The 17,222-nt window shown below is 33.8% G+C and overlaps 1 protein-coding gene across 1 annotated transcript in view; it reads left to right on the top strand.

The window, feature by feature from the left end:
- The window catches only part of NEGR1 (neuronal growth regulator 1), an 885,521-nt gene that overhangs the window by 341,574 nt on the left and 526,725 nt on the right, over positions 1-17,222 (top strand). The window contains 1 exon segment of the mRNA NM_001261637.1: positions 10,578-10,810. Within this exon segment, the coding sequence (NP_001248566.1) occupies positions 10,578-10,810 (233 nt within the window).

A 17,222-nucleotide genomic window follows, 5' to 3' on the forward strand; every position in this document is an offset into this window, starting at 1 on the left:
TCAAGTCTGCATTGAGCTATGATTGCACCACTGCACTCCAGCCTCAGTGACAGCGTGAGACCCTGTCACTCCCACAAAAAAAAGACAAGAAAAGAATTGGTAACCCTTTGGTTTACATTAGTGGGCTTGGGAAGGTCACTGTGCTTATGCAGTCTCTATATAGAAATTCATAATCATAACCTAGAGTTATGAAGAGCATTAACCTATAAAACATTGCAATAATTATACAATATTTACATTTATAATTCACTTTATAACTTTATAAACCTATCTCCCATGCACAGCCTCTTTGATGTTATACCAAAATAGAAGCTACTTAACACAGGTGATATTATCTCAATTTTGCAACTATTAAATTCTTTATAGAAGTTGAATTACTTGCCCAAAGCAGTTGCTAGTAAACTAGGAATACGGTTTCTGAACGTAAGTTTTCAGTCCCAGTATAACTTTTATAACTTTTTAAAATATAACACCAAGGCTGTCTTATTCTACATGTTCTGCTTATAAGATGGGGAAGTATATTAAAAAACAAAACAAAAAAAAAAAAAAAACCTTTTGTGGCAGTTCAAGGGGGGGTAAATGAATGAAGTACTTTAACATATGACATTTAGCTATGTCTGTGCTCTGACAATATAGAAAAATAAAGTTTTGCTACATCAAGCCAGACACTATGAATTCTTTATTTTTTTCCTTCTTCTAATTATATTTTATAACATAGGGTTTTTTGTTATTGTTATTGGCAGCAGTATTGTTTTCAAACACAAAGTTAACCACAGGGATGTAGGGTAATACTAGTTAACCTGAATTACATACTTATCATGCACCTTGTTCTGTATTAAATGCGTTAAACAAACTAATTAATTTAATCCTCATAACAATTTTGTCAAGTAAGTACTTTTACTAACCCCATATTACAGGTGAGAAAACTAAGGTAAATTAACTTGGCCCAGGTTCTAGGCCTAGCACACAAGAAAGATGACATTCGAACCCAATATTAACTATAATTATAGTACACAGTTTAAGGAAAAGTTATAATAATAAAAAATAAGATCTAGCAAAGACTCAAATTTGAGAAAATTTTTAACTTAACATCTTTCAAAAAATAAAAAGTTTAATTTTTTTACAGGAAGCTGTTTAAAAAACACATTAATTTTTTTCTTCTTGGCTATATTCCTTAATTTATATTTTAAGGCCTGGTTCATACTGAATTGTGGTTTAGTCCATTTTCTGAAGAGAAGACAGATAAATATGGGTTAATGGCTACTTTAGTAACTGATTGCAAGGCTAGCTTTAATTAGTTGACTGTGTAACAGTTCTTTATTCATAAAACAAAATTTGTGTTCAGAATATTTTTTATTAGGAAAAAAAATGCAATAAGAAAAGTCCAGCAGTGACCGGTAAGATGCTTAAAGATCAACATAAGCAGACGGGTTGGGAAGGTGGGGAACAGAATTCATTTTGCTTTATAAGTGTCTGTATTTGCTGATACCGTAAAGTAGCATATAGTTTATTATTTTTACAAAACAGACGAATTTAGAACCTTTCTGTATATCCATGTTATGTTTCTTATTTTATCATCTTTATTTATTAATATATGCAAATATAATACTTTTAATGACTTCAACACAAAGATGGCTGATGGAAGGGAGATGAGGTGCAATTGCTGATACTGTTCTTACTAGAGAAGTCCATCTCCTTTATTCCCTTGATTTAGGGATGAGGTGTATGTACCTGGCTCCATCCCAAAGAGGATGGAATAGAAAGGCTTGCCTGGAGCCTAGAGCTCTATCTCAGTCATTTCTCTGGACCCGATTGCAATCTCTGTCTTTGATACTGCTATTTTAAACACCTCCTGCATGCATTTTGAAAGTAGTTTCCATTCCCTTTATATCTCCTGAGGTGAAAGTCCAACTTCTCCAGGAAGCAGCTGCCAAGGAGACAGTACTGCAGACAGAACTTTCCCCACAGCGGTTCAGAGCACCTGCCAGTTATCAAAAATCTTGAAGCCCTTCCAGATCCAAATATCTCACATTCAATCAAGTCCATGTGGGAGAAAGCAAGCTGATTTTGTTGAAACTCAAAAATTAAAAAGTAGAGATGACAAAGAAATTTTCAGCTTGATTCATGTTTAAAGCCATTGGAACAAAGCTAGCCTTAAACCACTCAAATTTGTGACACCTCTTTCTTTTGTTTGTTTTTTTGAGGACTTTTACATTCTTTGCTTCCTTTATCAATTTTGCATGCATGCATTCAGTAATCTTAGGGCAGAGATAATAAGACCTATCTACTTCTCAGACTATTTTTGTGAGTGTTAAATGAGATCATACATTTAAATATGTTTCTATGCCTGTTAATCCATAGTAATCATTCTGCAAATGAAATTTATTATTATTGGGATAAGATGATAATAATTAGTAACAGGCCAAAAGTGAAGAATTTTGCTATTCAGACTTTGCTAGTTTCTTTAATCATAATGTACAAGATCTCTCTTACTCCAGTCATGCTTATTTTACTTCATAAATGCTAATTTATATGTTAAATTATTTACAAATAATGTATTGAAGCACCCTTTAGATGTAAAAATCATTTGGCATTGCCCCTCCTAACACAGACGTATATTCTTACTTGGAAGCTTGACTTAAATGAGTTAATGGAAATAATAAGATAAAGCAATTTGTGGTATTGCAGAAAAACATAGTTTAATTATGAGTTAAAATGAGTGATTTTAATGTTTGAAAATGCGACTTAATCATAACCAAATTTGAATGATTTCCCAGGCATTGAAAATGTTATATATACATATATATATAAATGGCTCTAAATTTGTATTTTATACACACACGTGTATATATGTGTATGATACATGTGTATGTATGTGTGTATGTTTGTGTATATATATAAAAAACAAACTTAACTACATATATGTATATTTATAAACAAACTATACATATAAATGTGTGTGTGTGTGTGTGTGTGTGTGTGTGTGTGTGTGTGTATATATTTAAAACAAACTTAGAGCCAGGCATAGTGACTCATATTTGGGAGGCTGAGGCAGGAGGATTGCTTGAGTCCAGGAGTTTGAGGCTTCAGTGAGCTATGATCATTCCACTGTACTCAAGCCTGGGTGACAGAGCAAGAATCTGTCTCTTAAAAAATACAGATTTAAAGAATTTTAAGTTGTTCATTAAAGTAAAACTAAACTGTATGAATTAATACTATCACTTGATTACATTAAACTTCACAGATTTCAGGGAGACATTAAGTATAGTTCTGCATGAAAAAAGCAAGAAAAATTCACAAAGCTTAATTTTCAGTTTTTTTTTCCCATCTAATTTACAATGTACAAATGTTTAAGATGTTTGAGGATTTGGTCTTATAATCGATAGTGGCTGATAGCTTTCAATCTTTTATCCAAAATATTTTAAAAATAAGCTTATTATCCCAAATTGCTAGAGTGAAATACATAGAAAATAGAATTCTTTTTCCAACAAAATAAGAAATCAATGCTACTTGTGTTTTTTTTTTTCTTTTTTGCTATTACACAAGAGGTAAAATATACCCAACATGGCATAACTCCCATTTTGAAAATAAATGTACATGTTTTATTGATATTACTTTGGTTCTAAGGCCTGAAGATTTACTGCAATTATTTCATAATAATGTTTTTTTCATATAATACAAATGTCAATAAGCAAGTCATCTGCTAGTTACTTAACTAACAGATGTATCCCAGTGTCTTCATTGTAAAATGGGTATAATGATGCTAATAATAATAGTACTGGATAGTACCTACCTCAAAGGCTTGTTTTGAGGATTGAATGAAAAATATACATAACATGCTTAAAATGTATCTGGTGCATAGTAATGTTAACATATTACTATTGTATACTGAGCAGTGTTGAACTGTTAACCTGCTGAAGTGCAGTTCTCACTTAGATATCACCAGCAACATATTTTAAAATATAATTCTTATCATCTCTAAAGATGAGGACTTCATTAAATAATTGAAGCTCACTGGACAAATTGTTACCATGGATTTCCCACCACCCTTCACTGTCTCCCACCTCTACCACACCTGCAAAAATAGAAAGATAATGACAACCATTTCTGTGTCTGAGTAGTTGTAAAAGAGAATTTTAAATATTGTCAATCATAAAGAGATATTATTATCTAGGAAATATTTATATAACCATATAATTTATGTATACATACATACATATTATCTGGGAATCAACTCTCATGAAAGATATCAAGAGGAGAGTGCCTTAAAAACAAAGATAGGGGAGAAAGATGGTGGAATTTCTTTTCTGTTCCATATAATCTCTGCTTTACTTGCCTTACCTCATTTGGTCTTGAAATCAGGATATCAGAACTCTCTTTGTGTGCAGAATCATCATGGAGATTTTATGGGATTCTGAACTCTGTTAATATGCTTTGAAAAGTTCTCCTTCTGTCAAATTTAGGACTTCATGGTGCAATGAAGAGACAGCAGTAAAGGTAGCTGGTAAGTCTCTTCATAGGAATATTATTTTCACTCAGTTTAGCTTTGAGTCCATGAGAAAAATGTACTTTTTTTTTTTTTTTATTAACTGGTGCCTTTAATAGGAGCTTTCATTAATCAACATGTCTTGAGAAAAGCTGTTCTTTATCCATACAGCTGAATAAATTCTGCTGTGCGAAATACTGGTAATGGTGAGAATGCTTATGTTTTTGGACTGTGCAACAAAGAAATTGAGATGTAAGTGGACAAAATCATTCCTTAGCAGCCAGAGGCTTTTTAACTTAACAGCTTTAAAAAATAACAAATACGCTAAATATGCTATTTTTCACTACACTCTCTGATGTCCACCTTTCAGATTTAATCACGACAGGAATTAGTATTACAGGTATATTCTGTTAGAATTATTCTAACAATTTGATCAAATAGCATCTCACCAAATGGGACTTCATACCCCCAAAACAGAGACCTGCCCAATATGTAGTAACATCCTTTAAGGGGCTTCTTAAAAGAATTTAGGCAGCAGTGCCATCCTTATTCAAAAAGAATTAAATATTGTGAGCCGGGGTTTATATAATTAACAACCATGAAGCAAAAAGAAATGTTCAAGGTTTTTTGCATATATTTTCCAATAGCCAGATGTTTGGAACTATGTGTACAAAATATCCAGATGATTGACTGAAAATTTAAGTATTTATCATGATATTTGGTATAGTGTCAACAGAGCATATGCTGAAGACTATATTTTTGGAACTGTTTTATTCATCTCCTTGCAAAAAAGGTAGTCTAGCAGATTTTTTAAGTGAAAGATAAAAACCACTATCAAGGAAAGCTATGCCATACTCGATTAGAGGATATATTTATTTTTGTACATTTTTATTCAGATTATTTCATTGTCTGTATTTCAAAGGGATCCTAAGATCACTTGCTGCTAAAATGTTCCATTTTGAAGTCCAAAGAAAAAAGATCTGAATTTGTGACCAGAGAAGTGTTACTTCATGCTGTCCCATTACTGATCTGACCACCCTCACTTAACTGAACTCTCCCTTACGCCTTAATTCCTCCATTCTAAACAGGGAGACCCCCTGACTTGCTGCTGCCTGACTCTAAAAATGCTAGCATAGTCTGTCACTGTGGTTTTGAATGCAAGCCACCTTGCTTTGTCCAATCACAACCTGCCAGTACCTTTACTACTTCATCTAAAAAAATGAAGATAATAGTAGTATCTGGCTCACAGTGTTATTCTAGGTTTAAATGGTATAATAAATGTAAAATGCCTAGCAAAACTCCTAGCACATACTAAGCAGAATGTCTAATGGTTTAAAAGGGCTTCTGAGGTGTAGAGTCAAATGCTGTAGTTCTTTCTTATTTCAAGTATCTGTGTGTATGGATGATTTGCTTGATCTGCCACCTGCACCCTGCCCACCTCTGCCCCTGACTTGCCTTTTTTCTGATCACTGAATTCTTAGCTCAGTTCTTCACTTACTGATTTAGATTGCTTACCACATCCTCTGTATCATTCACCAGTTATCGTCTGTACTATATATATTTGCATTTAATTACATGTTATAGTTTACATGGGTGTGATTTTGCTTTTCCGACTATGCCGCACTTTGGGAATTTTGATACACTTTATCATATTATTCCTTTCTCCAAAATTTTCCTAATTTTTACCTTCATTTATCCACTCAACACACACTAATATTTATCGTTCATTATGTTTAGACCCTTGGAATATATAGAAGCAACCAAATAGACAAAATTCCTGGATCTTGCTTCTAGTGGAAAGAGAGAGACAACAATCAATCAAGTAAATGGATAATATGTCTACAGGGAGTGTTGGAACAGTCGTGGTGTTTTTGCTATTTAATACATTAGGACATTTAATGAAGACCTAAGGAAGATAGGGAACAAGTTATGTAGAACTTTAGAGGAAAAATTTTTCAAGGAAGAAATAGCAAATATAAACTAACTGAGGAAAGAGAATGCCTGGCTTGTTGGAAGCACAGCTAAAGGATCACAACCTAGAGCAAAGTGGAAAAGGGGGGTGTGAGGTAAAGTCAGAAAACATCAGGGGACCAGATTCTATAGGACTGTGTTGACTACTATCAGAATTATAAATTTTCTTATGAATTAAATAGAAGGCTTGGAGTTGTTGATGATCTGATTTAAACTCTAAAATGTTCATTCTGCTTATTGTGGGAAGAACGGATCTGGCTACAAGGGTCAAGGGCAGAAGCCAGAGACTCTCAGAGAATCTCAATAATCCAATTATAATGGCAATTTAATTACTACATTTTTCACTTCCTGTTCTGCATGACGGCTGTTCATACACATGCTTTATCATCCTTGCTAAAATTTAAATTCCGTATGGGCCAGGATTCCAACAAATTTATATTTGTAGACCCTAGACTTTTTAAACCAAGTAAAAAAATGTTGGTACCCAAAGAGTACAAACATAAATTGGTATCATGCTTCTCTACTTGGCCCTCACCCTCCACCCCATTGTACCCTACATAGCTTCCCTCCTTACAAAATTTCTTAATACAACATACACATGTCAAGCAATATCTCTTTGTATTGTAAAGAAAAAAAATAGGATGTAAAGTGGAGAACAAAAAGGAGGTACAGAGGAAGAAGATAAGTTCTTGTTCTCAAGGAATCTTTATAATGACCAAAAAAAACAACACCCACACATGCATACAGCCATGTGTGTGTGTATGTTTGGCCTATTCACATGCTCTTTATAGTCATCTCATACTGGATCTTTAAACTACATGTATTCTCTATATGATTTCATAACATAACCATGCCTACATAGAGTCTGTAAAATTCCATGTATGGTAATTTGGGTTATTTATGTTCTAACATAATAGTGTAGTTTGAGAATAATTCTACAAAATTCCACAAAATTTCCAAAAGGAAAATATATATATTTTTTTCTGATTGTCATTCAAGAGTATTACTAACATGCATCTTGAAAAACTTTGAGTTGGGAACAATGACTATTACAAAATATAGTTATTGAAGCCAAGGAGACAAAAATGATGTTTTTTTTTTTTTTTTTCCATCTTTTTCATCATGAAGAAGTTGAATTCTATTCTTCTGTGGCAGCCAATGTCATGCCAGAATTGAGGAACAGTGCTTATGCTAAGATTACTGGTTAATCTCTGCAGTCTTCCCTAAAACCCCCAAAATAAAGGTAAAGCTGCTACTGCCTCTAGGGAAATGGAAATGCCCAACAGAGCATTCTAAATCAGACTTTCATGGTAAAACATCCACTAATAATTAATTTTCTGCTTCCTTTAGACTAGGACAGGTTAAGCAGTTGGTCACATTCAGTAAATAAGAAATTACTTGCAGTAATTTCTGCAACATTCTAATCATTTTCCCATTTCGGAAACCTATTTTAAAAGTCTTTGATCTGCATTACAGTGGAAAGGACATTGAATGTGGAAAGAGAAGACTTGATTATGAATTCAACATTGGCACCCACTAATTTCGTGGCTTAGGCCAGTCATTTAACCTAAATATCTCCATTTATTTTAGTGATCGAGAGCATTGCAGTCTATACCCTGAAAGAGTTGTTATGAACACGCAATAGAAAAACATGCGAAGGACATAGATGCAGAGGTTACGCAGAAACACTTGATGAATGCAGATACTAAATGACACACTAGAATTATCACAGTCCTAGCAGTGGTATTTCAGAGTTCTGTCCTGTACCAGCACAAATGTGATCTTGTGAAATGGGAAATATGTCCCTTGTATCTTCTTTCTGCATATTATTAAGAATAACAATATGCTGGAATTATTTAATTACGTCATTAAAGGGGGTTTTATTTTCTTTAATAAATACATAAGGACAAGCTTTTCAATTAACGGTGACCTTTACGACTTCCGTTTTGGATTCTGTAGATGGTAAAGCTGACTGCAAATTAGATTCTGCAATGTACCTTGTTCCTTACTTTTTCACCCACTGATTAGTTTCATACAGTTGACAGCAGCCCACCCTGTTGCTTTCAGCTTGCAATTTTGTAGCAATCTCAAAACACTGTGTTCAATCCCCCAAGGTGCTCTGTGGAAATGCTGTCAAACTATTTCTATGTATGTGTGTTTTCCTTCTGTAGCTGTGCTTTGTACTCATTTAAGAAAACCAGTCTTTAATTTGTAACAGAACATTTTCAAGATGAAACAGAATTTCAGGCCTCAGCAAAATCACTGGTATATGACCACAGCCTTCTTCTGTTCTAAAGTTTGATGTGCCTGACTACTATTAAACATAATGCTGTATTTTTGAAACCTGTTACAGAATATGACTAAATATATGGCTGCAAATTTGGCCTTAAAATCTAGTAATTGTTATTACGCTTGTCATCATCATGTGGATCTGGTTTTATTTTTCCAATTCCATCTCTCATGCCTTTTACCATATATCTCATGGTTATTTGTCATTCCTTGAAATGCCTAGAGGTGCTGCCTACATATAGCATAGCATCTCTGTCTAGAATGCCATATCTTACAGTACTGACCTCTTTATCTCAGACATTGCCTATTTCAGAAGGCCTTTCTCTATGCCTTCAATGCCCTGATTCAAGTAACTCTCTTTGATCTCTCATGCATCCTGTGTGTGATTTCATAAAAATATTTTCCTTTCTGTATAGTAATAATTGGTTTGCTCTTGTGTCTTCCTCGCTAGACTAAAACTTTTAGACAGCAAGAGACAATACCTATTTAAATCCATAGATACCTTATAAATGTTTGCTGGCTAAATGAATGCTTTATTAAAAAAAAATATTGATCGGCCGGGCACGGTGGTTCATGCCTGTAATCCCAGCATTTTGGGAGGCCAAGGTGGGTGGATCACAAGGTCAGGAGATTGAGACCATCCTGGCTAACAAGGTGAAACCCCTTCTCTACTAAAAATACAAAAAAAAAAATTAGCTGGGCATGGTGGCGGGCGCCTGTAGTCCCAGCTACTCGGGATGCTGAGGCAGGAGAATGGCGTGAACCCGGAAGGTGGAGTTTGCAGTGAGCCGAGATTGCACCACTACACTCCAGCCTGGGCAATAGAGCAAGACTCCCTCTCAAAAAAAAAAAAAAAAAAAAAAAAAAAAAGGCTTTGATCAATAAATTGCAAAAATGAGCAACATTATTAATAAAAGTGTTACACTAGCTTTGTTATATCTAATGACTACAGCATTCAGTAAACACAGTTTATAGTTTTATCAGTGAAACATAGTTTATAGTTTCAGTGTACAAGCTTCCCACTGTGCAAATGCAAGCTATTTTAAAAGTAAATCCTTATAGGCCGGGCATGGTGGCTCAAGCCTATAAAACCAGCACTTTGGGAGGCTGAGGCAGGTGGATCGCCTGAGGTCAGGAGTTCAAGACCAGTCTGGCCAACATAGTGAAACCCCGTCTCCACTATAAATACAAAAATTAGCCAGTCACGGTGTCAGGCGCTTGTAATCCCAGCTACTAGGGAGGCTGAGGCTGGAGAATTGCTTGAACTCAGCAGATGGAAGTTGCAGTGAGCCAAGATTGTGCCACTCCACCCTGGGCGACAGAGTAATATCCTGCCTCAAATAAAGAAATAAACAAATAAATAAATAAATAAATCCACCCTTATATGGTTCTATGATTTCTGCATCTGGTACATTATATTCAGTGTCAGATTGGGTCAGGTCAGTCTAAATCATAGACCTTTACTGTTTCTCATAATTTCAAACGAAGAAATAGGCTTTAACATAGAAAATTGTTTAAACTAATTTAACTTTATTTAAATTTGTCATCCAGACAGAATGAAAAAGACTTTTGACTAACTTTCAGTTGAAACACACACACACAAACACACACACACACACTACACACTTAAAAAATTGTATGCAAGTATTGTTTTACATTTGTATTGGGAATGGAAGATACATCAGTATGTTCGTGTTTCCTGAGTTAATGTCTGATGTTTTCAATTGATGCTGTGCTATTATTCAGCAAAAGAAAATAACACTCAGAACAAAATAATGTTGTCTCTCATTTTTATTTTGATTAATAGTGTTCTATCTCTTGTAATTTTTAGGTGCTTTTTGGAAGATGGAGCTTCAAAGGGTGCCTGGCTGAATCGGTCAAGTATTATTTTTGCGGGAGGTGATAAGTGGTCAGTGGATCCTCGAGTTTCAATTTCAACATTGAATAAAAGGGACTACAGCCTCCAGATACAGAATGTAGATGTGACAGATGATGGCCCATACACGTGTTCTGTTCAGACTCAACATACACCCAGAACAATGCAGGTGCATCTAACTGTGCAAGGTATGTATTTTCAGAACTGCTATATTGTGAAAGACTACGCTTAGAAATGCTTAATATTTAGGTATCAAAATGACTAGGAAACAATTAACAATGCTGAAATATTCATTGTCATTGAAATATTTGTTGAAGTATATTGTCATTGCTTTTAGGAGTTTACATTCCTAGATATCAGAAAGTCGTTAAGAGTCATACAGACAAAATGAAAAAGTCGTCTGACTGACTTTGAATTGAAAGACACACACACAAACACACACTTTAAAAATGTATGCAAGTATTGTAGTCATTAAGAAGTGTAATGACCATTACGGGCATACAAATCCCTACTTACAAAGATAAAGAAATATCCATTAACACCACATTATGACGTTTGTAAATGATTCACCTCATATCTTCCTTTGATTCATCCCTTCAATCAATCTTTGAGAGCCCATGATTGATACATTAAATATTTGAAACCTACAATAGATACATGGAAATATTAGAACTTTTTGAAATATGCATAATAACTCTTTAAATGCAGTCCGCCAACCATTCAAATACTCTGTCTCAATCCAACGTCTGTTTACTTTGATTCAAGTCACAATGAAAAGTATCAGCCTTCTAAGATTTCTTTATTTAAATATGAAGTAATTGAGAATACATGTACACAATGGTTTATATTTGATTTACTTTCAGTAGATCATAAAGCATGCTAGCTAACTTTCAATATCCAGATACAAACAGAAGCATCAAATTATTTTATTTCTCTTGCATACTAAAATGTAAGAGCATATGTACCCTAAAATACAAATGGTTTTCAAGAAAAATGCAATTATTATGCTAGGAGAATGGAAAACGTTTATTTTTTGCCCTTTTACATTATTTCCTTCTGCTTTATAAATTAATCATGTGTTCATTGTTTAGAAATATTATGCTCTGTGGAACTGAAACTGATGTTGCCATATTTCTAAGTAAAATTAATAACGAATCATGTGATAATGTGGTACCAGAGCATGCATGTTTTATTCCTAGTAGGAAAGTTGAGTGAGCAAGTCAGTTGTACTCTCTTTGAGTTTACCCTTCAATAAGTCAAGGTTGAAAATTAATTTAGGTGCATAGCTTAAGTCTGAAAAAGATTACTAATCTATAGCCTTATTAACTGAGCTTTATTTCCTTACGTACAGGTAAACTTGAATTCAAACACAGCTTCAATTGTTAGTACAGCAAATATTTTAACTTTGTGATAAGGTTAAACTTATTAAACAATTAACTTTAAGGAGGAAAGTAAAAATTGAAAAATAAGTCAATGAATTTCCTCAGTGAATTTTCTTTTTTTTTTTTGCAGATTATTGCAGACTGTGATGATGTTCATTATTTAAAAGTGGTATATCCCAACATAATAACATTTTCACAAAAGTCTATCTTTAATCAGAGATTATTCAGGGACTCCAGAGGGTGGGAGTTAATCCAGCTTCAGAAACTGACATGAGATTGTAAGACAAAACACATTTCTTATGTTATTCAAGCCTAATCCTGTTCTCTTGTTCAGCTCTCTGCCCTTTGACTTGAGTTTCTAGCTCAAAGACTATAAAAGATTTTCATTATGTGAAAAAAGAAAGTGCACTTGAACAATAATATGTTCAAGTTAGTTAAGACACAGACATTTTGCTTGTACATTTTAAACTTGTAAATTTAAATGATGTATTTCTGAAGAATAAATATATCCCATTTTCCTTTTTCCATTCTCTCTTGTTCCATATTAGGCCTATATTTTAAATAACCAGACTATCGGTATTTAAGACCAGCCTAGGTACATGTTTAATTCTCATAGGATTTTTAAACTAACTTTATATTACTTATGTTGTTTGATGTTGTTCACATTTTTAAAATTGCTACACGTCTTACTGTAGTACTCTTTTTTGCTGGTCATTAGATGATGGTGAACTTTTGAGGAGTTAGGAATGTACTTATTGAATGTTCCTTCAGTACAATATTTTATTCCTCCAGAAAAAGAAAAATCCATGTTACTGTTTTGAAAGTATAGGATTGGATAAAATTAAAAGCTAATAATTTTACAGTATTTATGAACGTAATTACTTGTTAGAAGTTGATTGACACGTAGGCATTTTTCATATTACATTAATAAAGTTCAGGGAATACATTAATAGGCTTGTCAGTCAATTCAAGTACTACATAAATGTCATAAAAAGTCAACCCCACTACATTTCTTCTCAATGAACAAAAATAAACTGATGTGTACACCTCTTCAGTCCCTAAATTTGTTAGATTGTCTGATGCCCAGGGGTATCAGCATAGTTTTGAAGCTTATGCTCTTTGCCTAACAATCTGTCAGTCGTTTATGCACCAAGATAAAGAAGCGTAGCAACTGAGGGAAAACTGTATTAATCACTGATGTCAAACATACATTGGCTGGTAAAAACAAAGCTCACCTTCAATTGTTGCATGTACTCCAGGGAACTATTCTTTTCTAATCATTTTGAAAAGGGATAAAAAGTGGATATATTGTCAACACAGACACTATGTTTGAGAAATTTATTAGTGCTTGACTTCTTAGAGCTATTAATATAAATATATGGAGCAATGGAGGAGGAAACACACTAAAGTAGGAATAGGAAAACCTGGATTCTAATCTGGAAATAGGCAATTATTAAGTCTCTGAACTCTGGCTTTCTCATTTCAAAAGGGACATAAGACAAGAAGATCTTTAAGGTCCATACCAGTCAAAAAAAGACAAATGATAAAAACATACAAAAACAAAACAAATAAAAAACAGTAATAAAAATCCCACTTCAATTATTTGCTTTGATTTAATAGGAAAAAATGTATTTAAGTCAAAAAAGAAAAATATTTTATAACTTTTATCGAACACCATGCAAACTAATGTTTACATATAGCCCTGTTACTACTTACTCCACAAGTACGTTTCATTTCTCTTTACATTTTTTCTTTATCCAATGGAGCTGAGTAATCTATGTATTTATGAAATTTGAAGAATGTGATAATTTGGAGCCTGGCTTTAAAAGGGTAGAAACTGGCTAATAGACTTAGTAATAAAATAAAATTTTTCATTACCTATATATAACATGGTTTTGATAAATCAAATGACCTATTATTCACTGTTTCGAACTATGTGATATATTTACAAAGAACTCATTTCTTTGTTTATAAGTGTATAAGTGTGTGAGGCTAGAGGACTTGTTATGAAGCCAGGGCTCCCTAGTACAATACTGTAATGATAAGAAACATGAAATATAAACACCTCCCACCTGAATATATGTCAGGAATTGTGCTATGGTTAGAATCTGTCCCCCAAAGTTTATGTGTTGGAAAATTAATCTTGAAAGGAACAGTGTCTGAGGTGCAGTCAAATAAAAGCTGATTATTCATTCATGAGAGCTCTCATTAATGGTTCAATATTGCTGTCATGGGATTGGATTAGTTGTTGTGAGAGTGGGTTTCTTATAAAAGTGAGTTAGGCCCCCTCTTGCTTTCTTGTTCTTGGCCATCTGTTTTCTGCCATGGGATGATGCAGCACAAAGACCCTTGGAAGACGCTGGCACTATGCTCTTGGACTTCTCAGCCCCCAGAAATATGAGCCAAATAAATTTCTGTTCATTATAAATTACCCAATCGGGGATATTCTGTTATAACAGCATAAAATGGACTAAGACATGGTTCCTACTTTTAGTTCTCCATGACATTTAAAGTCTAGGTTGTATAGAACACAGATTAGACACTCATAGATATTGTGTATTAAACAAGCACATATGAAGTGTTTATTGCTCAACTCATTCCCTTTCAAGGAAATATACTCTATGTTTTCTCTGGTCAGAGTAGAAGGAGATTTGACTAGCACATAACTCTATAATCAAAATAACTTCTCAAAAATATTTAACGTCTCCAGGGTATTGTAATTTCCTTAGGGTACATAACTCACCTAGAGTATTTGTAATAGGTGGGGTGCTTCACTTCCCTTATCAAGGGTGGGCTTCTTTCTCTAGATACTGGGAGTGTAGTTAGAAGACAATATTCAGGGCCCTTTTGAGGATAGTCTCAGCTGCAGAGAGCCTCCTTGCCGAAGTCAAGGCCTGCCTAGAGTAGCTAACACCCAATGGCTGCTTGAGGTAAGGAGTATAAAGACCTTTTCCTTTTAGCCCAATGTAGGAGAGCTTTGATGGGCCATTTTAGGTTCAGAGCTCCACATGGGCAGCTGAGGCTGCCAGACTCCATTGAAGCTCTACTTCGTACTATATTCAAACCCCCTTCTTCTTCCATCCCCAGGGGCTGATCATAAGGATATTGCCTAATAAACATCCTGCACTCTAAACTCTATCTTGTTTGAATTCATTTCACAAAGATCCTAAACTATGACAATATCAGATCCTTATCTCTTGCTTAGTCATTATTTTGAGAAAGCCTTTATAAAGTGAAAAGACATTCAAACATCATTTATTATTAATATTCTATTTTATGTTAAAAGGGATTTGAAGTGGCTTATGGAGAAGTATTCAGAACACCAAGATAGATAGGAGGAACAAAATAAACAAGAGAAGAGTAGGATGCAGTCAGAGGTGAGGTTAGATCACAAAATTTGTAATATGATTTCCATATACTTTCAGAGCATAGCAAAAATTCAGTAAGATTTCTGAAAGCCAATATATACAGAGAAACAGAATCAGTTATTCATTTCATAGTTCATAGGTTAAAACTTATTTTTCTCAGTACTCTGATCCTGTTTTTCAGAATAAATTAGCATTTCTGCTGTGAGCTATCTCAGAGCAACACAGTGAGGTATAAGGAACATCTCTTTGGTACCCGTAGCATTCATTCATAAGGCTTTTACTTATAACAGCTTTCATTATATAAGTTTATAAACTTATATAAGTATATAAGTATAAGTTATAAGTAAACTTATAAGTTTACTTATAAGTATAAGTTTACTTATAAGTTTACTTATAACCTGAAGTGCAGGGAAGTAAAAAAATAAACAAAAATAAATTCAATAAGATGCCATTCCAATAACAGGGAGATAGCTTTTTGATTACCACCTTAATCTACAAATAAATTTTAGAACCTATCCTTCTTAGGCAAAACTCCACAAATGTTATTTTTCCCAATTAGTCATTGAATAGTAATTCGAGTGCAGATACTTCAGAGTTATACTTACCAATGATTATCTGGAGAGCAATTACTCTATGTAGCCACAAATATAAAGCCATAGTCTCCAAAGATTAGTACATCTTTGTCTAATGTTAACATCCTTTTAATGAATAGCAAGGCCTTGACAAGACACACTGAAAGAGAAGGACATCACACTCTGTTCCAGTTTGAGCTGATGGAAATAAACAGCATCACAAGACATGGGCCTGCTTTTTACCAAAAGATCAAAAGGAGAAAAAAAAAAAAAAAAAAAAAAACAAGACCAAAAAAAAAAAAAAAAAAAAAAAAACCAGTGGCATGAAAGAATACATACATTGGACAATTTAAGCCATTGTCCTGCAACAGTGAAAATTTCAAAATTTTCAACAAGTCAAAAAATGAAACCAAAGAAAAATTATCTCCACTAACAAAAATTTTACAGAGCTACAGATGTTGAAACAGTCATTGTCTGGATGCAATAATGGCTCATGACAAGACTCTTGCATTGGATCTCAGTCTGTTTTATTCAGGATCTATTTTTACCTGTGGAGGAGATCAAAATTATACATGGGAACCCAATCTTCGACATGCTCTAAAACACAAACAAATGGACAAAGAGTCAAACTACATGCTGTTAATATTTTTAGCATGGAAACAAATAATAACCCATTGAAATAAAAATGGCTTAATTACCTGTTACATAATGTTACCCTACCCAAAATATCTTTATCTTTAAGGAATGCACCTTCATACTTACAAAACATAATCTTAGGTAGATGAAAAAAAGATAACTTGTTAGTGGAGCTACTACTAGTTAAAACTAGGAGTAAGTCTCCCAAAATTGTCCATGTTTTTTGTATGTGATCTATAGCTTCTTTATATCATTAACTACATAACAGAGCTACATTTCTAAGAACATATATGATAAATACATGTTATTTATCTGCTGGTAAGAAAATGCTTATTATTTGCTCTCTAAAATTTGGCTAAAAGTGATCTCAAATATTTAAAATAAAAGTTACATTTATAAGGGTGTACATACTCATTCTCATTCCCTTTGCAGGGGATTCCGACCTGTTCTACCATAAATCGTTCTTTACTTACCCAATTTACATTATAATGCAGGTCCAAAGGAAGTCAAATTACACTGAGCTCAGGCAGACTAATCGATACCTGACTACTGATCACAGGGTGAAAGACCAAGTAAGTTCAGTTACTGATGAAAATAAGATTGTATTGGTCCCTACAGATTTTCCCCACAATGAAGTAGTAA

The sequence above is a fragment of the Macaca mulatta genome, chromosome 1 (genome assembly GCF_049350105.2).
Source record: "Macaca mulatta isolate MMU2019108-1 chromosome 1, T2T-MMU8v2.0, whole genome shotgun sequence".
Lineage (NCBI taxonomy): Eukaryota > Metazoa > Chordata > Mammalia > Primates > Cercopithecidae > Macaca > Macaca mulatta.